At 38.8% G+C, this 22387-nt stretch overlaps 2 protein-coding genes across 6 annotated transcripts; one reads left to right on the top strand and one right to left on the bottom strand.

The window, feature by feature from the left end:
* Positions 1-159: 159 nt before the first annotated feature.
* On the top strand, positions 160-3550 carry LOC145430420 (C-type mannose receptor 2-like). Of its 4 annotated transcripts, XM_080305523.1 has the most exons (6): positions 166-438; positions 1560-1600; positions 1743-2117; positions 2367-2702; positions 2871-2959; positions 3097-3550. In XM_080305523.1, the coding sequence occupies exons 1-6, from the start codon at positions 338-340 to the stop codon at positions 3196-3198; spliced, it is 1044 nt and encodes a 347-aa protein (XP_080161649.1). In that variant the 5' UTR covers positions 166-337; the 3' UTR covers positions 3199-3550. The 4 variants fall into 4 exon arrangements, with proteins under 4 accessions (XP_080161651.1, XP_080161649.1, XP_080161652.1 ...); XM_080305525.1 differs by lacking the exon at positions 2871-2959 and having other exon boundaries at positions 160-438; XM_080305526.1 differs by lacking the exon at positions 1560-1600 and having other exon boundaries at positions 171-438.
* A 2915-nt stretch (positions 3551-6465) lies between these two features.
* Positions 6466-21851, bottom strand: LOC113019272 (carnitine O-palmitoyltransferase 1, liver isoform). 2 transcript variants are annotated; one of them, XM_026162860.2, is made up of 19 exons: positions 21707-21851; positions 16779-16939; positions 16037-16176; positions 15286-15457; positions 14828-14929; positions 14412-14549; positions 14194-14271; positions 13267-13374; positions 12669-12756; positions 10655-10850; positions 10392-10580; positions 10168-10273; positions 9969-10085; positions 9420-9584; positions 8721-8849; positions 8477-8632; positions 8276-8389; positions 8031-8123; positions 6466-7698 (listed from the first exon to the last, which is right to left on the bottom strand). In XM_026162860.2, the coding sequence occupies exons 2-19, from the start codon at positions 16917-16919 to the stop codon at positions 7573-7575; spliced, it is 2358 nt and encodes a 785-aa protein (XP_026018645.1). In that variant the 5' UTR covers positions 16920-16939; positions 21707-21851; the 3' UTR covers positions 6466-7572. The 2 variants fall into 2 exon arrangements, with proteins under 2 accessions (XP_026018645.1, XP_026018646.1); XM_026162861.2 differs by lacking the exon at positions 12669-12756 and adding an exon at positions 12080-12164.
* Between the last annotated feature and the right edge of the window lie 536 nt (positions 21852-22387).

Below are 22387 nucleotides of genomic sequence, written 5' to 3'. Positions count from 1 at the left end.
GCATCTTTGCTAAGCTTCAGTGCTTCATTTTCATAAAGACAAATACAAAGGCTACTTGCTAACAAACAAAACACTAATACGTGAAGTATGAAGTAGGATTAACAACTGCCTATTTGTAATAAAATAGCTTCCCATCAGGTAAGAAGAGAGTTGTTTCTAAACATATAGCAGGGAGTTGATCATCTGGGTGGACAGCAACTGCCATGTCATGATGTTAGGTGTTGTCAACACATACACATTAGTAATGCTAAAGCATCAATGTAATTTAAATATTTCTGAGAATTATGGAGAGTTAAATTATATGTAAAGTGTCACTTGACCTGGAAAAAATCTGTATATGAATCGTCTCAGGATTGCTGGATTTTCTGCTGGACTAAGTTTTGCATTCTTAGTTATTACATTTGAGTCTTTGTGTTGGTGCCTGTTCTACTTTCTAAGGTAGTGTATTTTTGTTGTTGTTGTTGTTGTTGTTGTTGTTGTTAGTTCTACTTACTGTCTCTGTCCTCCTGCTTATTCTTTGATTGTTCTCATCTGTGTCTCGTTGTAATTCTCTAATCAGTCTATGTGTTCTTCTGTATCAGGTTGTCCGTAATATTAATCCTATTTGAACATTTCAAGAGTGAAAAAGCCAAAGATTTTTATACAAAAGAAAGAAATCTTTAACTGTCAAAGTTTAAAACCTCTTTTTCATCATTACTAGGTGTGGCTGGTAATTGTATCCATGTAATGGGGCTGCTCAGTTAGGTGATTTATCAGAGGGAGCAGGGTAGATATGCAGACGTGGGCAGTTATAGACAGGCATGTGTCCATGCCACTAGCTTAAACATGTTACTGTCAATTCTTGCTATGGTTATGGTTCCTAACTATACTGTACAAGTATAGTTAGGACATAAGAGTAATTATGTAAGTAATGAAACGATTCCCAAAATAGTTTCAAATTTGTTGTCTGCCAGAACAACAAACAATTCTGTTCTTAAAGTTTAGTATTTGTCATTTAAACATTTTTGACTTATTCAATAAAATAGCTTCAATTCATTTAAAACCGAAAAATAAGTGTCTTTGAAATACATTTAAAAAAATAAGTGGATGCTACCAAAGTGACTCATCTGTCCGCGTTTTTATTTGCTTTAGGCCCTTAAGTCCTTAAAACTTCTGCCTGTAAATCTATCCACAAAACCTAACAACAAAAACAACTTAAAAACAAAAAATCTGTATTACTTCCATATTGATTTGATTAAGCACAAGACGCCAGTTATGCTTTGAAAGGGGAAAAAAGTCCCTCAAAATGTTAGAACGCAGTATTGTCACCTTCTTTGATGACTGGTTGATTTATTTCATTTTGTTGTCGCATACATTTGTTTTGGCACATTTATTAAATCCTCTGGCTGTGCATTCAAAGACTTGTGATTGTAACATTAAAGTAAGTACGGCAGGAAATGCTTCAGTTTCATGGGTTTTAAAAAGTTGGAGACTGAGTGGACTACCACTGAATTAAAAATTCTTTAACCACTTCAGTAGGCTAACAAATGCAAACTGATTTTTTCTAATTTACATCCTAGAGAAAATATGGTCCTTACAGTGATTTTATTGCTAGTTTCAGGTAAGTGTCATAAGTGATGAAATCCATTCATGAATCCATTTTCTTAACTGCTTATGATGAAACGTTCATGCTGAAGTTAAACAGTGTTATGATGATGGTGCAGTCCTCCTTTGTTTGATGTTTGGTTGGTGCACCTGTACAGGCTATGTTGCTCTGTGTTCTCCCACTCATCGGGAGTTCTACCTGATAAACGGGGCTAAAATCTGGGCTGATGCCCAGAGTTACTGCAGGAGCAATTATGCCGACCTCGCCACGATTGGCAGCCAGGATGACATGCAGAGGCTGGTGAACATGGTATCAGCCAGTGGTGTGACAGCAGAGATGTGGATCGGTCTAACACGAACAGGCCCACCAGCCTGGCTGTGGTCTGTGGGAGAAACTCAGATCAGTGATGGAGTAGTTGAATACACTAACTGGGGCAGTTTACCAAGTTCCACTGACAACTGTGGAGGGATGAGGGATGATGGGAAATGGTTCAGCGCACCCTGTACAACAACGCTTCCTTATGTATGCCAAGGTCAGTGCATTCATGGGAAAGATCATTCAAAATACACACAGCTCCTCTTTCACATAAATGTGATTGCGAATAAAATAAACTATGTTACTATGTAATTATTCATGTTCATAGATCAAAGGTCAGAAGTCAGCATGTTGTCATAAAATCATCATAAAATGTCAAAGTTTTAGCCCTTGCCCTTCGAGGAGAGTTGTGCTCTCTGAGTGATTTTGTTTAGATTTTAATCTTTCTTGTTGTAAATGTTCACAGATATTGGTTCCAGTGGGTTGTATGTTGTTTTTCAAGGGACGAGCTGGCTATATGCCCAGCAGAACTGTCGCATGAACAACAAAGACTTGGCCAGTGCGAGGAGCCAGGTGGAAAATCTGGCATTACAGCAAATAATCAATAGCGCTGCGTTGTCCTCAGTCTGGATCGGTTTGTTCAGAGATGATTGGAAATGGTCTGACCAGAGCGACAGCTCCTTCAGATACTGGGCCAGTGGTCAACCAAATTATGATGGACTCTGTACATTGTACAATCCATCTCTCAAAGGATTCATGGACAGAGGCTGTACTTACTCTCTACCCTTCATCTGCTATGAGGGTAAGAATATAATTCCACAGTGTATCATGTACCTTTTTGACTTCTCATTGTTTATTTTTATAGAGAACAAATGTATCTGTTCTCTTTAGTTACTGCCATTCTTAACATGGCAGCTTATTTAACAAATTAAATGCATGTGAATTTTATGTCAATGTTCTGCCAATCAAGAAACAAAACACACCAGAACTGTTAAGGTGGAATTTAAGTCATCTTTGAACTTAAATGACTTCAGTGTGAGTGATGCCATTCTGCAGCAGGTCAGTTCTCTACTCTAAAATGTTCCATTAATGTGTCTTTTTAAAAGCTCTGATATAAGTCAAGAAGCCACTTTTACTGGATTCAGGCACTTATAATCGTAACACACTGTAACTAGCTCATGTGAATGCCTCCGTAGATCCAATCAAAGTACCAGAATGCCAAGGTTCGGTGGAGAGTCCAGCCTGATGGGAAAATTTTCCATAAGGAAGAGGAGAAGGAAATCAAGGATGCCTGTTAGAATACGACATGAAGTTTTCCTGGAGTGAAAAATTACTCACGATTTTGCATGTAGAGAATAAACAAAACTAGCCTAGCGTTAAATGAATAGAGATAAAGAGAGACTTTGCTTTACTGTTTGTTTTTAAAGTCTGCTCACATCATATTTGGAATGCTTTCATTTGGAGGGTTTTTTTAAGCATGTGGCAAATATAATATGCATATGTGATATATTAAATACTCATTAAAAGTCAGTTAAAAGTCTGTTGATTTATTACTCTGTAACCTGTAAGGGTAGACATGAACTTTCACTATTTTTTCCACATGCTGTCTTTTGTCTGAAAACATTATAATAAAGAAACATAGTGAATTACTTTGTTTGTCTTTGGGATTTGTATAAAATATTTGCATATGCCATATAGATGTCGGCACTGACAGCACGCTAGACAATGTTTATTCAAAATTTCATCAAGATTGGTCCGGGATCAAATAGGGAACATAAATACATAAGCTACGATCATTATACTATGATGATTAAAAATATTTTTTTTCCCTTCATAATATTGCATCAGCTATAACAAAATAATAAGAGAAGCTGCTCTGGAGTAAAAACAAAAGAAAGCAGTAAGACGTGGAGAAAAAAAGTGTTACTATTATCACACATTAATATCTAATCCCAGCACTGCCTAGCACTGGATCATTTCACATAATTTTCATAAATACAGCAATCTGAATACTGCTTTGGCCACTTTTCTTTATATAAGAAAATATGTGTAACTCAAGATAAAATAGTGAAAATGGCGACAGTGTTATAAGAGAGAATCTATAAGAAATATTTGAGGGAGTCTGACTGAAGAAACTAAAACATCAGCGTCTCTGGAGGAAGCCAGAAAGAAACACCTCTCATTTCATATCATGAAACTTTTTTAATCCCAAAGAAATGCGTTTTCATGGTCGTCAGCTGCTCCCACATAGAATAAAAGAAAACTGTCACGCTGTTAAAAATTTAATAAGTAAATAAAATAACAATTTAAAAAAAATAAAATAAAATAAGCAATAACAATCAAGAATACTCTCATTACAGTCAGTCCCATTTTAAGGTTTATGATGACAGTGAGTGACCTCACTGCTGAAATAAGAGACAGAAAGACAAGTGGCAGGAACACAGACAGATAGAGGAGAGGTAATAAAACAAGATCATTTCAACCCCCAATGGAAATACAGTGTGTTGGTTACATCAAGTTTTTGGAACCTGTGATAGCATCTATCAATTTAGATCTTTACAACATCCTGCTCAGCTCCTCACAGCTAAATTTGTTTATAAAAATGCAAATATGTATTCCATAGGCCATCAGTAAAAACACCAACACACTATGAAATGGACAAAAAAATAGACTTTCAGAAAGGCAGAAGGACAAAAAGCAGCAACCTGCAGAAGCGCACTGTATCTTTTGCTATGAAAGATGTGGCCATCAGGTAAGAAAAAACAATTGCAATGAGTGATCTGGGTGCAGCTTGGTGTTAGCTCACACTAATAAATTGTCAAAAGACATTCAGAACGTGTAAATTTAGACTTCAGAATTAAATCTGCCAAGGCCTTCATGGTCAATATAATGATTTATTGGTTGGAAATTAACAAAAAGCCTTATAATTTACAAACAATAATTCTTACAAGTGTGGTGTGTGTTCTTAACACATGAAAAGATTAAAAATATTATTTCCCATTTGACCTCTCATTTAAAGTCAATAGATTCTGAAGATCACAGTGATAATAATGCTACATAGAGGTATTTAAGACTGTGTTTCTTGCAGTTATTATTGGATTGACAACATTCTAAATATCACTTTTTTGGACCTCTGACCTCTTCAGATAGTGCTTCGAATAATCAGTGTCAGTGTTTAAGTAGACAGCACAAAATTTTAAAAAGCAACGTTGATCTCAAACATTATTTCATTGTCGTAGTTTCAAAAAGTTGTGCCACTCAAGTTCAAGTAGTTCAATATTTTCAAATTCATCTTTATTGTTACCCAACAGCATGAAAGCCAGCAGTGATATGTTGTTTTCTAGGACTTGGACATGTAATCGAATTTTTCTGTGTAAAAATTATTCACAGACGTTGGCTCCGTTGGGTTGTATGTTGTTTTTCAAGAGAAAAGCTGGACTGACGCCCAACAAGATTGTCAAGTGATGAATAAAGACTTGGCCAGTGCAAGGGGAGACACTGAAACTCTGGCATTGCAGCAAATAATCAATGACAATAACAATGGCTCGCTGTCCTCAGTCTGGATCGGTTTGTTCAGAGATGAGTGGAAATGGTCAGACCAGAGCAACAGCTCCTTCAGATACTGGGCCACTGATCAACCAAATAATGATGGAGTCTGTTCATTGTGCAGTCCTCCTCTCAAAGCACTTTGGGACAGAGGTTGTACTTACCTTAAACCATTTGTCTGTTACAATGGTAAGCATATTGAGGGTACATTTCTATTCTTTGCAAAGAGCTATTGATAAATACATCATTTCTTTGTTAGTTACTGCGTGTTCGTTATTTTAAAATGATGTCCTAAAGATGACTTGAAGACTTATAAGAAAAACCACATGCTTACTTGATTCTATGTGTAGCTTCTGCAACAACAAAAAAAAGAAGCAGCACAACATCAAGCAGAAAAGCATCAGTAACTGCGAACAGAAATGTGAAGCCAATGATAAACATAAAAAATGTCATCCTTGGACTTGAGTGACTTGGCTGTGAGTGAGGCTTTTTTAAAGGAGGTCAGTTCTTTACTCAACTTTTTAAAGCTCTCCTAAAAGTCAAGGAGTCATAGTGGAGGGTTCTCAAGTATGAACGGCCCATTTAGGGTCATGCCAAAGCATCTCAATCAGATTTAAGTCTGGACTTTGACTAGACCATGAAAAAATGGACATGCTGGTGTGTTTCGGATGTTATCCTGCTGCAAAATGTTTGTGGGTGGTTCTCTATGTCAATGTTTGCTTATTGAGATCATTTAGCCTGCTTCACTTTGTCAGTGATTTCTTGATTCAGCAGGTCTGGCACTACTCAAATCTGTTTGTGGTAAATGAAATTAAACTCAGTTTTCTAAATAAAATGTGGTCAAAGTTAATTCATGATTAAACAAATACGGCGATTACTTTTCACATAGGGCCAGGTAGGTTTGAGCGTTGCACAGAAATATACAGACACCCAACAGGTTTCTTCATGAGCAATCTGCTAAACTGGGGGAGAGATGTTTCAAAGCAACAAAAACAAACACCAAACAAAAACCCCACTAGTTTTTTCTTTAAGAATATCTTTATTTCCCCCTCGTAATATTGCATTAAAAAGGCTCATGAGAACAACATAATAAGAGAAGCTGATCTGGAGTAAAAACCAAAGAAGGCAGCAGTAAGTGGAGAAAAACATCAATCTGTGTCACAGGTACACTTTACATCTAATCCAGGTCTGACCTGCAGCGCTGCGTGGGACTGAATAATTGCACATCATGTTCATAAATACAACTTGCATTGTTATGGTGCTTTTAAACAGTGGTAACAATAAAGTAAAAATATAAAATACATTTATAGCAGTTGAATAACTAGATTGTATGTCTGCTAACTTTGTAAGTTAAACTTAGTGAATACAAACTAAGCCTCCAAGAAAATAAAAATAAAAATATGGCACTGGATATATTTAATTAATTTAAAATAGCCATGTATCTTCACTACATGTATAACCAGCCTGGTGCTTTAAGTACAGCATTACAGTTGTGTATGTAAAAAGCAATTTATACACATCGAGTAAACACTGAGAAGTCACAGACTTCCATGATTCTAAAATACCTGGTGTCATCGTTACAGCAGTTTTGCATTCAGATGGTAGAAAATGAAGTCACCTCAACAGTCCATCATGTTTTCTCCCCATGGCAATACTCCAAAATTCACACTAACATCCCACAGCGTTTCCCCAAACAGATCCAACAACAGAGGAGTTTTATCTTTACTTGTGTCGAAAACACACTGCAGAAATTTGCATTCATTTACTCCCTGCAATAAGGTGAAGTTAGGATCTTCCATCCTAACACTGAGATGTGTACTGGCCCCACTGTACTTTTCATTTACACGTGCACATTTCAAGTTGTTTCACTGTTAAAACCAAACTCTGCGGACCCTTTCTCGCTCCATGCACCCATCGCACAGCTAATATAAACGCACAAACATATGCATATCAGTAAAAACATCACCTCCGTTGTTATCATTTTCCAGTGGAGCTGTCTCACGAATATCATCTACCTGGCTATAAATGCCTCAGACTAAATTAAGAATAAAAACCCGCCTTTCTTCACTTCATATTGTAATGCCTGCACATGTTCCCTTCAGCATCACGTCTTCTGATTTGAATATCTACTGCTCTTTCTTGACCTTAGGTTGGCTCTCTTCCGTTTTGCTGGCCTCTGTTTGGCTTGGGCTCAGCAGCTTTAGCAGATCACGGAGGGCTTGTCTGATCTGATCACCAAACTTATGAGCGTCCTTCAAGGAGAGACGAAGAGCACAGAATAAGGAGAAGGAAGGAGAAAAAGCATTAGCATAGCGTTAAAAAACAAACAAGCAAACGAAACAAAATTGAGCCAATAAAAGATTAATGTCATATTATGCCTTTTTAAAAAATCTGAATAATAGTAAGAATAGTCATTGCATGACAAAATATAAGAATTTTAAAGGTTTACTTGTGCAGTGAACAACCATGTCTTTCTGTAAATAACTACAGGCATAAGGGAGCATAACACAATTCTAGATTTACATATGAAGTACTAAAATACACAGACATTTGACTACAAATTGACCAAAAGCATTAAACTCACAGTGTCTGGACATGAGTGTTTGCACGAGATGTGGAAGTTAATCATGTTCTCTCCCAAAACGCAGTAGGACACCCCATATCCATCATCGGCCACCTGAAAGGCACAAAAACACTTGAATCATCACCAGTCCCTTGAATCTGTATTCATGTAATCTGTCCACTAATCCAGCAGGAACTATATAGAATAAAATAAATAATTGTAGAACAATTATTTAAAGTCTGTGAAACACCGGAGGTGGTACTGACCGGTCCAAAGCCTCCTCCACAGGAGACGTACTCCGGGTGGTTATCTATGTCAAACAGCTCCACCTGCTGGATGGGAGTCTGACTTGTGGACAGCCTCCATGGCTCAGACAGAACCTGAAACACACACAAGCCACCACATCAGTTTGCTAACATCAACTCAGTGTAAGCGCTACTAGACAAAAACACGACATGGAAACAAACCTCTTTGAGGAAAGGAGACTCCACTCCGAGGTATTTGGACACCACGTAGAGGCAGAACAGATGTCTGTCAATGCCGGCTCCAGTCATAGCCAAGCGGTAAAGTAGCTGGTGCTTTTCTGTGGCAACTCGGAACAAATGTTTGCACACGTCTGCTGCCTGGTGGAGAACGACGTGGTGAAGTGACATGGCTGTGTTGTGTTTAGGTTTTATAAAACAAATCAGGAGAGGGTTTTCATGCTCTCACCTCTCCGCCCTCCAGCGCTCGGATGAAGGCGCTAGACTCGTTGGTGCAGGAGCGAACAGTCTCAGTCCTGCCCTCCCTGAACAGACGGGTCATGGAGGCTTCATATGTCAAACAGAAAGTCCCCCGTTCCTGCAACCACGCAAAACAACAACAACAGCAAAAAACAAACAACTGATTAAAGTGTACAATTGTTTCAAATGCCATGTGTTCACTTTCTGTGTTTGAGCTCTAATGTAATGAAATGTGCTATAAAAATAAATAAAGTTGTCAATCTCGTATCCTACCAGACATTTGAAGACTGATTAACACTAGTCTCACATGTCTCCAAAGAAAGTTTCAGCCTTTTTGGGTGTTTGGTTCAAACTCACTTTGTCTGTTTTGGGGTCATTAAATTAAATCATTGCCTCAAACTGAAATCACAACTTCATAAAAGTTCATTTTCAGTGCATGGAACCTTTAATTATGTATTACATATTAGATTCAATTTTAAACATCTCAAGTTAAAGAGTGGATGCGGACCATCAGAGTTATGTAACTCTGCTTTGTTTAAACAGGTTAAACTTTTGAACAGATGTCAGTCTGACCTCAAACATTTAAACCTGCATGTGTTCTCTTTATGTTAAAGCTCATCATTGTTTTACATGTTTAGGTAAGGTATCAGATGGTAACACTGCCATTCGACTTCAGTGGAACACTCACCCTGAAGTAGGCCAATTGAAGAGCCATCTGAATGAAGCCGTCTGGACTGACTCGACACTTCTTGACTTTTCCTTTGCCAAATTCTTGGAAGGAGAAAACATGGAAGTCCACATCATCAGCCAGCGCCTGGGCCACAGCCAGAGACTGAGCGATCTGCTCTTCACACTGTCACACACACAGTGAAAAACAACATCAGTCAAAACTGAGATATGTATAACCTCTGCATGATCTATAATCCCATAAGAGCTGCAGTTTTGGAGATGCTCTGACCCAGTCGCTTAGCTAGCACATTTTGGCCCTTATCAAACTCTCTGAAATCCTTATGCTTGCCCATTTTTGTACTTCTAACAAATCATCTTACAGGATAAAATGTTCACATTCTCATTGCCATGAGTCATGATGAAGAGATAATCAGTGTTATTCACTCCACCTGTCAGTGATCATAATGTTATCCCTGAATTTCTTGTACTTTCTTGTTTCCGTCTTTATGACAATAGCTTGCTTCATTTAGGAAAATGTTTAATGGAAAATTTTCAACACAGAACTAACTTCTGGAGGGATTTCCCAGCTGAGCTTCACTGGTCGGGGCAGGGATGGATCCACGTCTCCTTTACAGTGACCTTCTGCGTTGTAACCGAGCTGGAAGCTGTCAGTGGCCAGAGTGTACTGGAAACACACAAACGCATCTAAAATTATAGCTACTCAGAGCAACATAACAACATTCCAGGTTTTCTTTTGTATTCCTTACCTCCCACACGTGTGCCAGCACCGGCGCATCAGCCCAGGAGTGCTCTGCATTGATGCCATTTTTCCCGTTCTTGTAGTAAACAACTGTGAAGGACTTGTCAAACCACCTGCATGGCAACCAATAATAACAGATCACTACAGGAAAATCTCCACCAAGTCAACAGCAGAGCAACAATAACTTGATGACAAATTCATAACACAGTGAATATTTTAGTGTAAAAGTACCTGTCATAACATTTCCCGTGCAACAGAGATTTGGCGTAGCGGTCTAAACTGGCTGCTGGGTCATCTCCCATCATGCCCTGCTCTTCGTCATCTAGTGTCACAAAGAACGCGGCCTTCTCGATGCAATCCAAAGAGCGTTTATTGATCCCGCTGCTGAAATACTTGGTCCTGGCCTTAGCCCAGGGAACTCTAGTGATTATAGACATTTACATTAGAATTACAGTGTGGTGTATGTTGCAGGTAATGTAAACAATCAAACTGACCTGTCTCCAGCAGTCAAGGCCCCAAGTTTGGCCTCCCCTTTGGAAGGAGGTGAAGGGTCATCTAGGATCCTCTGAATCTGGAATTCAATCTCCCTCGGAGACAGAAGTCTGCCTGCCTGGTACACCCTGAGACGAAAGTAGCGCCCTCTGTGGTAAACCACAATGTAGTCACTGTCCTGCCAATGCTGGACGGTATCTTTGGATAGAAAAGAAGAAAGAAGATGGTAAAAGACAAAGTGGACATACTGTGGTGTAAAACAGTGATGAATTTAGTGAAGATAATGAGGTGGGATGTGAAAATGTTGATGGTGGGAAGGTGCTGTAAAAAACCCCACAATGTCAGGGAAATACATACATAAGATGATAGACTTAACTTACAGGTTAAGGTGTCTTGTGTCCCTAAAATAAATGCATTTTCTAAACCTTTCTTTTTTTCCAAAGTAGTCTAAAGGCCTGATCAGATTTTGGTTTATTATGCTTGTGCTGGTGCATTATGTGTTAATTACCATGTAGTCCCGTGTTTTATATGCGGTACCAGCCAACAGCAACAAAAAAAATGCTGGGCTTTTTTCCCCTCGTGGGTCCTCTCTCTTTGTTGTCGTCACTTATTTCTGTGGGAAAACATATTTGCTCCTCATATTTTCTACTTCTTTTTACACCTCCATTGCAATAGTTTAAACAATCTCCTCCAGGGAGTCTGAGTCCTTATAATGAGATGGTGTTGATTATTCTCTCACTGATAAATTTGAAAACTGCAGTGAAAAAGTCACCACAAATGCACAGGAGCATTCAACAGGCCAATAACAATAGTTGCTGCCTGTGTCAATGTGATATATAGTTACACCTTTGTTGAGGTACACATCAAGTTTATGGCGTAGGGTCTCAGTGTAGCTAAAATCCCCAGTAACACTGTAACATAGATGAATTCACAACAACCCAGCACACCATTCTAAATATTTCAGGTCTTGTCCAATGCAAACTGAATGCACATGGTGTGAGATGATCAGGATGTTGCCATGAGCATCTAAAAAGATGTTGTAAAAAGACTGCAAAGCTAAACCATCATTATCATACATGACTGGAACACCTGGCTTCACTGAATTCATGCCACGTGTAGGGCAAAGCACAACTTCACTAATTAGGTTTACAATGACCTAACCTAAGCCAGGCTGTGACTGAGAACAACTGCAAAAAACGTAGTCAAATTTGAGCCTGCATGCTTGAGTGGAATTGCAATAATAAAAGCAGGAATGAAATTTGGGTTTCTTTACACTATGATCTGTAACTTGAAATGACTGAGAGTGATCGTCATATATCATGATGCCCAAACAATTTTAAATAGTTTTTTTTCCTTTTTACTTTTTTGGGGGGCATTTAGAGATCTAAAAAAATTTGGGGCCAGTTGAGTAAGAATATAAATACTACCTGTTAGTATTCCAGGGATTCGACAAGTGTCAAACATCCGCTCAAACTGATAGGAACAGCAAGGAACTGCAGACCTCAGCAACCACTGAGTAGAATAAGAGAAGTATGCACCAGACCAGGAACAGTATAGGGAAGAAGGAGGAAGAGGAAACAAAGGTTGATAGAAAGGAAGTGTTGGGAAGAGAAGAAGGAAAAAAAATGAGAAAACAAAATGTGTGGGCAGGAAGGGGGAAAAAGGCATTAGTTTAAGACAGCGTCTCTCCAGAAACCCAGACAGACCTGAGATGAAACCAGCAGGCGAGAGGAGATTGATGAGAGATGACAGGATGAGCTGTTCAGCAGAGACATTGTGACTCAGTGAATCAGAGACGCCTTACTTGAACCACACAAACATACAAACACACACTGACACAATTTTCTATCCCATGCTTAAACTCCAGAGGCTTCAGACACCTTCAGTATGCCTCATCATTGCTGAAGGGGAGGTGTGTTAGCAATGCTCGCTATGATGTCTGAAAATGGAGCAGACTTCACATTCAGACATTTCTGTGGATGCTGTTGACGCGTGCATGCTGCTCAGTCTCTTTACCCGTCTCCTCTCCAGGAATGCGTGTGGTGTTGAATATCCTCTCACACTGAGCAGCACACAGAGGAATGACAGTGCCTGGTATACGACTCTGGGAAACGGAGAGGAGAAGACGAAGGCGAGGGCACGTGGAGAAGAACAGAAGAAAGCCATGGAAGAAACGTAGGGCCAGGGAAAAGGAGGGGATTTTTATTTTTTTTTAAGAGTGAGAGGGAAACAGGGAGGTAAATAAAGAAAAATCAAGCAAGTAAAAGAGAGATTGAAAAGGATACAAAAGGAAGGGGTAAAAGATGAGTATGGTATGATAACATAAGGGAAATGTCTTTACAAAAAAAAAATAAAATGCATGGAGATACAAGGCACATAAACGCTGATGGATAGATGAATGAAAGAATTAATGCTACACACACACACACCACATACTGATGGCCTCATGCGCCCACTCTATTCTACATATTACATAATACACTGATGTTTGAAAATAACATTAAAATATGAGACATCCAGTTAACAAGCCATCTGTTGCCATAGCACAAAGATAAGAAAAATGAATGCTATCATATATACGTAGCAGCAGGGGTGGACTGGTGGCTTAACTCACAGGTTTGAGCTCTTCTTTGTTGAGTTTGCGGCGGTAAAGGAAGAACGAATGGATGCTGTTGCCGGCCCTGGCTGCCTGGATGGGAGTTGGAGTCACATACAAGAAGTCCTGCGGAGAAAATGAACAGATACAGAAAGTAAGGATCATCCAGACAAAATGATCCCTGAGTACATCTAGGATTAAAAGGTGACAGGTTTGAGGTTATGGAGAGGTTTACATTAGAAATACTGATTTGCTGGCACCATGCCCTAATTAAAAACACAGAGAAATATGACGTGGAGAAAGTACCCACGTCATATTTCTCTAAAAACAGTGACACCAACATGGTCTTCAGGGGGCAATACTTGTGATGGCAAAAAATTCTGGCTGTCCCTCTATGAACCTGGCTCTGCTGGAGATTTCTTCCTGTTAAAAGCGAGTTTTTTCCTCCCACTGTCTCCAAGTACTTGCTCATAAGGGATGGTCTGATTTTTGGGTCTTTACCTTACAACGTAGAGAGCCTTGGCAGTCAGTGATTTTATTGTCTGCATTTTTGCAAATGCTCTCTACACCACTGTTTGACTATTCAGACAAGGTTTGCTTATATATGATTTGTACACAGGACCTAGGAACAAAAAACTCTGAGTAAAAAACATCTTGTCTTTTGAACAAAGATTCTTCATATTCATTCAGTTACTCATTTTTAGAGATTAAACGCTCATCACTGTATTTTCATTCCTGAGCAATGCAAAAAAGCGATGCTGGCTTGGCAAAAACTTTATGTAGTGCGGATCTTGGCTATTATCCTTTAATATGTTTAATAGCGCAGAAAAATGAAAATCTATTGGCTTGCTCAAAATACCAACTTTTATTCAATCCAAAGTTAGGGTCATCGTCTCTTAGAGCAGAAATATCTTCAAGAAACTTAATGCAGTAACACTTTCTTACCATGCCATAGTAGTTACTGTTGACCATGATTGGGCTTCGACCCCGGAGGTAGACATATTCCTCCCACCAGTCACTGACCTGAAAGCAAAAGTGACTGCATATTCACACAAGCTAAATAATTCAGACCACAGATATACATTGTTAATGGAATTTGAAATTTTCTCTTAATGGCTTTGCTTTGGCCACACCTTACCAGATCACTGTGACCAACCACTTACATAGTTTGAAGCCCAGAGAGCTTTGAGTTTGAGGTACCACTGCAGGCGGTTACCAAGGCTGCTCTCAAACTCTGCGGCCAGCTTGGTCATGCGTTCATACTCTTTATCATCCATCAGCGGACGCACTGATTCCAAGTACTAAATGAAACAGGTAACGTGATAAAAAAAAAAAATGTTATATGAGCACAAACATATCTAATTCTGTCGATACAATACAAAAATTATTTTTCTATTCCTCCTTTGCTCATTGTGGATTAATATAAACCTTGTTGTTGTTTTTTTACTAAATTCTCAACTAGCTAAAAAAAACAAAAATAAGAAACTGAAAACAAATGATGAATGTGATAAAAGAACCATCTGTTTTATGGTCAGTGATCAGCATGTTATCATTTCCTCTGCTTCATGTGACATCTCACCCTCTTGACTGTGTCCTTGATGGTGGGCACAGGGAGATTTGGCAGCGAACCCTGATAGCTGTAGAGCAGCGGCTTTCTGCCAGAAAAGATGCGCACCAGCGCCTGACATAGACACACAAGGACAGACGCACTGTAAATATGAATGCACATCACACCTATATGACTCACAGTAGTTGGTTTGGATTTGAATCCAGTAATTTACACAAGTATTTCACAAGATAAAAATGCCGTGTAAAATAAATAAACATTCAATTTTTATGCTAAATAATGAGGGCCTCTAAACTTAGATTCAAAGCAAAGCTGTAAATAAAAATGCTTTATTCTAATGCATAAAAATATCATATAAACTTGGTATGATAGAGGGACACCTGATATTTTAGGAGATCTAAAACCAGATGGACAGTGGAAGGTAGTTATGTCACACTGGGAAGTGGAAAAACTGAAGAAAAAGTACTGACCACCCAGATTTTGGTGGTGGTGGACATCTTGCCATGCTGCTCGAACATCCAGCGGTGGTAGGAGAGGAGCTGCTTGAGGCACAGGCGCATAGTGAAGATGAGCATTAGCCAAAGCATGGTGCTGAAGAGCACTGCTGACACCACTGCCTGGCACTGCGTACTCATCGACTGGCTGGAAATGATGTGTGTGTGAAATAAAATGAGACAAAAAGAAGATGAGTGAACAAGACTCGAGTACAAGACAGTACGAAAGCTTCAGATGCTGCAGTGAAGAAAGAAGATGGACACGTTTAATATTTAAGACAAAAGCGGGCTAGAAAGAAAAAAGAAAATTCATGTTGATTTAGCTTCAGGCTACAGGTTCCACCAACTATATTTTTATTACAAGCATTTTTGTTTATTGAAAACAGACAAGAAAAAAACATAGATCTCTGTTTAGCAGGGAGACACAATCTCATTGCCTTAAAGTGTGCTTATAGTTGTAGTGAACCCATTACAACTCAAACAAAAAACGTGGGGTTTTTTTTTGTCAATCTGACCAAAAACCAGAGAAACATTACATTTGCACTCATATGCAGAGCTTTTTGGAACTTATGCAAGTGTGTCATAGATGGTTGCCATTTTTATTGAATCACAGTAAAACTAAAGTATTAATTCTGTTTATTTAATAACTAATAAGAAAACATTCATTCATTAATTCGGGTTTGAGTTCGGGTCTTAGGAGGGTTAAAGGAGTCATGAGGTATGTTACCTGACTGGCAGGTGCTCCTGTATCTTGGCTATGAGTCCCATTGAAGGGTCTGAGCGAGTGTACATAGTAGCCAGGATTGCGATGACCACAAACAGCCAGGATGACGGACTAGCAGGATACACTCCTGTTATCACACTGTTCTGGTAGAGTGAGAGAAAAAACATGTTATTCTCTCTTTGTAGTCATTTCACTGACATGCTGTACAAAAATTCACTTATAATTAAGGTGCAGATTAGATAAATGTTCAACTATGAATGGCTAAATTAGATCCAGCTCGGTTTCACATTGGATTTATAAAAAATATTACCAGTAATTAAACTGGAAATTTAAGCCTCGAAAAGGTGAGTGTCCAACAGTAAAATGCTACCACATCAAAACAACTTCAGTAATTATTCATAGCGCCTCTGAAAGAGCGTGATCAAAGTGAAGACAAAATAAAGAAAGTCAAACACTCACTTCTGAAGCGTGTGCAGTAATGTGTTGTGTTCATCGCTGACAATTAAACCCACATGAAAAAAAAAAAACTTGCTCAAAGCAAAACTAAAAATAACTGTTATACAAAGACAAACATAATGAGACTAAAATGAAAACAAAACCACAGGGTGAAAGCCACTCTGACATTTAACTGCAGCTCAGATGCACGTGCTACTGTAATGAGTTAAGGAACCACTGTAATACGAAAAGAGGAAGAATGATGCCAACAATGTTTTAGGGACATGCCGCTTAACACGAACAAAGATACCTTAATTCTGACGATACGCTTCTTCCATGAACGCATGCCAGAGAGGTAGATCTCAGTGAGGGCCTGATGGGACAGCTGCAGATCAATGCCATCTGGGGTAACGGTGAATTGAAAAGCGACGGCTTGGTGGGCTTCTGCCATGATCACTGTGCACAGTGAACCTGAATTAAAGACGGAGCAGAGGAGAGGAAAGGTTTTCTTTAACCAACAATTTAGAAAAGTCATCTGACACCCTAGAGGCCAGAGAACCGAGTGTTTAGACACAAGAACAAGAACACGTGTGGAAAATGACCAACCTCAGGCGAAATTAGACATCAGGCGAAAGAATGCAACATTCCAGGTGCCAACTTTTAAAACAGGCACACAAGAACAAAAACCTGTTTAAATATCTAACAGGTTTTCCAGATAAACAGGATCAGCAAAATTCTGTTAACTTTGGGCAAATTCAAATTCTGTGCTTTTCCATTCCAGAAAGGCTTAAAAACCTGCTACCTGACACGTTGTCCCCTCCTGCAGAGCCTGAAGGAACTGTTAATCATTATATGACTAACGTCAAAGCACATATCTGTTTTACAAGGACATAATAATAACATGCTTTTATCATTAATCTGTTACCTAGAGAGGAACTGTGCCTGATTATAACTGAGCTTTGTGGACATTAAGCCACTGATAACCTGGCAGTTAAAACATCTGTTCATTACTGTAGTAATCACTGTTTAAATATGTATGTATGAAGCTTTAAACACTAATAAACTAGCAATCTTATGTGATGCTGTGATCGACCGCACTGATAGAAATTCACGTCACAATCAGTGTGCTGCTGACTATGTGAATGTGTGAATGAGTCCGAACTATGAATGAACAGAGGGCACTGAATGAAAAGCAACAGTGTGAACTTTCTGACTCATTCTACTACTTTCTTTTTTTAAGATAAAGGTCATGACCTACACTGGCATGCATTCATATTTCTGCTCCACTAAATTGAAATATGGCCTCTATGCTCTGTAATGCAATGGCAACTTGTGGTATTGGAACTTTTCTTGGTAAACATACTTGGAGTTGATACAGTTGACAAGCTGATTCCACTTCACTCATGTGAAAGAGGTCATGAAGAATTATATTAAAATTTTATCACAGGAAAAAGCGTCATTGTTGCAACAAATGAGGTTAAGAAAGAGAGACGCTGGAAGAAAAGAGTTTGGCAAATTTGCAAACAAACATAATTATTTTACTATTTTTCTGCAAAGCTCTGAACTGCAGCATCATTGCTGTACTGCTCAATGGATTTCCATGAATCTATGCTCATAGTGAATAAAAGCTACTTTTAGGGTCACCACAGTGGGCAGCTCCACATGTTTGATTTGGCAGATTTTTACACCGGATGCTTTCCCTGACGCAATCCCCCAAAGGGATTTGTGTCTCCTCCCAGAATTCAACCAATCTGATCCTTCACTTGTTAGGAAAATATGTAACAACTACATGTAACAGCCACTCCATTTACAGCCCATTTTAATCCACAACTCTGAACACATGCAATTCAGCATAAATCACCAAAGCGGTCTGGCCTTGACACTGAACCCTCCGGCTTCAGGCTCAACAAACCTTACTAAGCTATTGCTTTTACTTTAAAGTACACCCCATAGGTGAGGAGTTGCAAATGTAAATCACCATAAAAGACCTGATTGAGGCATTACCCTTTGTAGCAATAACAAATTAAAGCATCTGCCAGATAAATATTAGATTAACTGCTAACAAGTCCTTGGCTATGAGATTTAGCTATCCAGGGGTACATTACAACAACCAGGACATGTACAAGGAACATCTCCACTGCTGCTTTCTTTAACATCAACTGGCCCCCTTAAACCAGTAAACGGAAAACAGATTGCAGCAGTAACCTCTACACATCGTGAACTGTGATATTTCTCATGTGTAACTTGGTTACAGCAGCTGCTGGGCCCTGAAGGTGGTAGCGAATGAAGTGAAGATGATTCATCAGACTGAAAATGAGTTAGCAGAACACTTATGCTAAGCTGAACACATCCATCATGTGCATTTGAGGATTTTTAAAGACAAGTTCAAAATAACTCCTTTCAAATGCAAAGTGAGCTTGAAACTTGATTTGATGTTTGATGGTGGAGGTGCTGACCGGCTGCTGATGTTATTGGATATTTCTAAAGCAATTACTGATTCTCTTCACAAAGGGAATTGATTTTCCTCCACAAAAAAGGTTATGGATAATGCCCTGAGGTACAGTGACTGTCACACTGGAATGCATCCCTGTGGAAGCTACACCTACTGCATCTCTAATACAAAACACATGATTTTCTCACCATCACTAGACCCCAGTGAGGTGATGAGCTTTATGTCATATCTAGAATATCTGCAGTACTCTAAAAAGCTGCACCTGTTTTACTTCAGCTCCTTTTTGTCAGGGACAACAGAGGCACAGCACACCTGCTCAGATCATATCTGAGGCACGTGCCATGAGGGAGCCTTTTTATGTGGGTCCCTCTAGATTTGATATCAATATCTCACTGACTAGACTAAAACTTTTGAGAGCTTAATGTGTACTCAGGTGTGTATTAATCCTTTTAATTCCTATTATCAGATGCTGACACAGCGTAACAACAGCATTTTGATCAACTTAAAGATATCGTTTAATTTATACAAGTAACAGATAAGGGGTATAATGAGCTGTGATAAGATAAGTTGCTTTATCTATGAACTAAACCAGAAAAAACTGGCAAACACTGCCAGCAGATGAAATCAGACAGAAAAAGAAGAACTAGGCAGGGCTAGTGAAAACTAGGTGAAAGGTAAACACCAACACCACTGAGGAATTTACACCACAACAAAGTATAAGCAAACTGCATTAAGGTTGGTTAAGCATAAGAATGCCCATTGCACCAGACCAGAGACGTATGTTTCGGGTTGTGAAAATAAAGGTTGTTGCTCATTAACTTTGAGAGAATGACTTTTGTGCACAGGGGCACACTTGTGCTCAGAAAACGGCTATGAGGTTCAAGAAAAGATCAAGAGCCGTTGGATTCTTGGTGTTTCTACAAGCTCAGCTTATCTCGACTAAACATTTCCTGTCTGTATGACGAGTAACAAGAAGAAAAAGAAAAAGAAAAAAAAAGAGAAAAAAAACACAAACCCTGTGCTTTACACAACTCTGGTGAACATGACACCATGCCATATTGGGTTTAACTTCAGTACATGTGTTTAGTGTATAATCATGTTGGCTTTAACCTTGGTGAATGTGTATAGTGACTACAAGAACTGAAAGTGTCATCATTAGGTGCACATTTTTCAGGAACTCAAAAACACTTTAACTGAAAATGTGAAGCACTGTATCTTCTGTGTTATTGCACACAAATATCCTGCAGAACATCAACAACCGACCATCAGCCAAGCTTATATGCTGGCTCTTCTCACTTGCCCATGTTTTCATTTGGACAGATATTAAAAATTAAAGGTCTGTAATGTAATGTAAAATCTGGTATTGTTAAACAGACTGAAGTAATCCAGCTTAACAACAATTTTAAGACGTGATGTCAGACAGATATGCACAGTGCAGGTTTGAATAGCAAAAAATGCAATGAAAATTTATTTCATAAAACTAAGAGCTTCTTGTTGTGAAAACACTGGTCTCTTATAAGCTTGACATTCCAAGCCAAGATCCTTTTTTAAATGACTTCATTAGACTCTATGATGCTTTGATGGGATCTACAACTCAATCCACGAAAAATCAACCTGCGCTTCCACTTGAGCCCCTCAGATTCAGCTCCTTTTTTGTACAATAGCTGTGGTATATTCAATAAAGCCAGTTAACATTTGATATCAAAATGTAGGTAAGAATGGTACCTTTAAAACATCTGCCCAGAATACACTTTTTGATGTTTAGTCCAGTAAACTATATAATACAGATAATGCAGCTAAAGCATGCAGGGTACCAATGATTTTTTTCCCCTGTTGCTTTATGTCACAGACATTAAACTGGTACAGACTTTCTGCTGAAAACTGTGATAAATCCCATGACATTGATGCTCACAGTTACAGAAAAAGCATGCTGAACAGAAGACCGTGACACTTAAGGCGGCTGTTAAATTTATTTTTTCAGATTTGTTTGATGTCATATAGCATGACTAACTAGATATGTAGCATTACTTTGTTATAAAGTCTTCCACAAAAGAGGGAATGTGAGGGCCCATACTTCGACATCACCAGTCTAATACGCTTGTACATCACAAGCTCACTTGAGATTGACCCGAAGTTCACCTGAGCCACTGTGGTTTCCAGATATGACTAAGCAGAGGTGTACATGTCAGGCAGAAAACTTACGAATGGAAGCAGCTCATTCCCAAACTCTGGATGGGAACATCAAGCTGTGCACTCTGCCGCCGATATGCGAAATATGTTTAAGATAACATGTCAACAAAGCGATTAACTGTGGAGATAACAATCTGGCGCATACGGAAACCGAAAAGAAATGCGTTATCAAAGATGTATAACATTTCAATAACCATAACAATAACAAAAAAGATACGTCCTGCTTAAACAAAGTAAAATCCAATTCACAGCAGTAACAGTAAAAAAAAATACAAATAAAATACAAATATATATATGGTACGTTTTTTAATAATTATCGAAATTATTTCTGAAAGCGTTATGTTCCTGTTAGCTATAACCACAGTAAGGCAAGTGGTGACGGTTAAAGCCAGCTAGTGTTTTGCCCAAGTGCAGCAGGTTTGAAAATTAACGTTAGCCGTGGCTAGTGCTCGCTAGCAGAGCACCCAGCCCTTCATGGAGTTGAGGACATACAAACGGCTGCTGATGGTGCATGTTAACAGTGCTAACAAAGATGCGACCGTTTGTCTCCTCTTTGCAACACACTAAAAGCACCGTCAAAAGCTTGTTAAACATACCTGTTACTCCTAACGGATGACAAAATTCCAGAAATCTCTGAGAAGCAGGAACCGACGGCTAACTTTCGACGTCGAACAAGCACCCGGTAACCGCTACAGTAGGGTCTAGAAAACCACCTCTCCCTCCGCCTCTTCCTCTTCGCGGGTGTACTACATTGATGCTCGCTTTATGAGCTGATGTTGCCTTTAAGGACTGTGGTAAATTTCACGACAACGCTTTGAGAGTAACGCCCATAATACCTGAGCGATGAGGCAATGCCAATCTTCTTAAACAAAATGCCGAGAGTAGGAGTTTTTGTGAAATGTTAACGTTTTTAAGGGGTGGATAGTTTGGATCACGTGGCACAGCTTTCCTTGTTTCTACAAGAGAATAAAACAGAGGTTTTGTTTTTCTCTGTTTTATATTTTAGCAAAGCAATTAAGGTCTCTTACACATATTTCTGAAAAATCTTGATTCAAGTTGACCAGATTTTTCTGAAGGTTTGCTTAAATTGAAAAAAAAATGTGATTATAAACTCCATCAAACTTGCCTTGAGTATTCTAACTTCAGAAGGTTACAAGAATCTTTAATATTATTCTATAATTACTGTATAAGACATTACACTTCCCGTTTGTGTGACAGTGTGTCACGACAAACTGTCATGAAGAAAGGAAAAGCTTCCTAAAAGTAAGCCACTTTTT

The sequence above is a fragment of the Astatotilapia calliptera genome, chromosome 8 (assembly GCF_964374335.1).
Source record: "Astatotilapia calliptera chromosome 8, fAstCal68.1, whole genome shotgun sequence".
Classification (NCBI taxonomy): Eukaryota; Metazoa; Chordata; class Actinopteri; order Cichliformes; family Cichlidae; genus Astatotilapia; species Astatotilapia calliptera.
Note: the sequence above shows the minus strand (reverse complement) of the source record. Positions and strands in the feature narration are given on the sequence as shown.

Bases quoted from the DNA above. Each gene is read 5' to 3' on its own strand.
- LOC113019272 (XM_026162860.2), bottom strand. From the start codon at position 16,919: ATGGCAGAAGCCCACCAAGCCGTCGCTTTTCAATTCACCGTTACCCCA. The intron at 9,585-9,968 runs GTTAGTTCTGTG...TGTGTGTGACAG, and splicing joins GCTGGGAAATCCCTCCAGAA to TGTGAAGAGCAGATCGCTCA. The intron at 8,390-8,476 runs GTTTGTTTCCAT...TGTGTGTTTCAG, and splicing joins AGTCTCCTTTCCTCAAAGAG to GTTCTGTCTGAGCCATGGAG.
- LOC145430420 (XM_080305523.1), top strand. From the start codon at position 338: ATGAATCGTCTCAGGATTGCTGGATTTTCTGCTGGACTAAGTTTTGCA. The intron at 1,601-1,742 runs GTAAGTGTCATA...GCACCTGTACAG, and splicing joins GATTTTATTGCTAGTTTCAG to GCTATGTTGCTCTGTGTTCT. The intron at 2,118-2,366 runs GTCAGTGCATTC...AAATGTTCACAG, and splicing joins GCTTCCTTATGTATGCCAAG to ATATTGGTTCCAGTGGGTTG.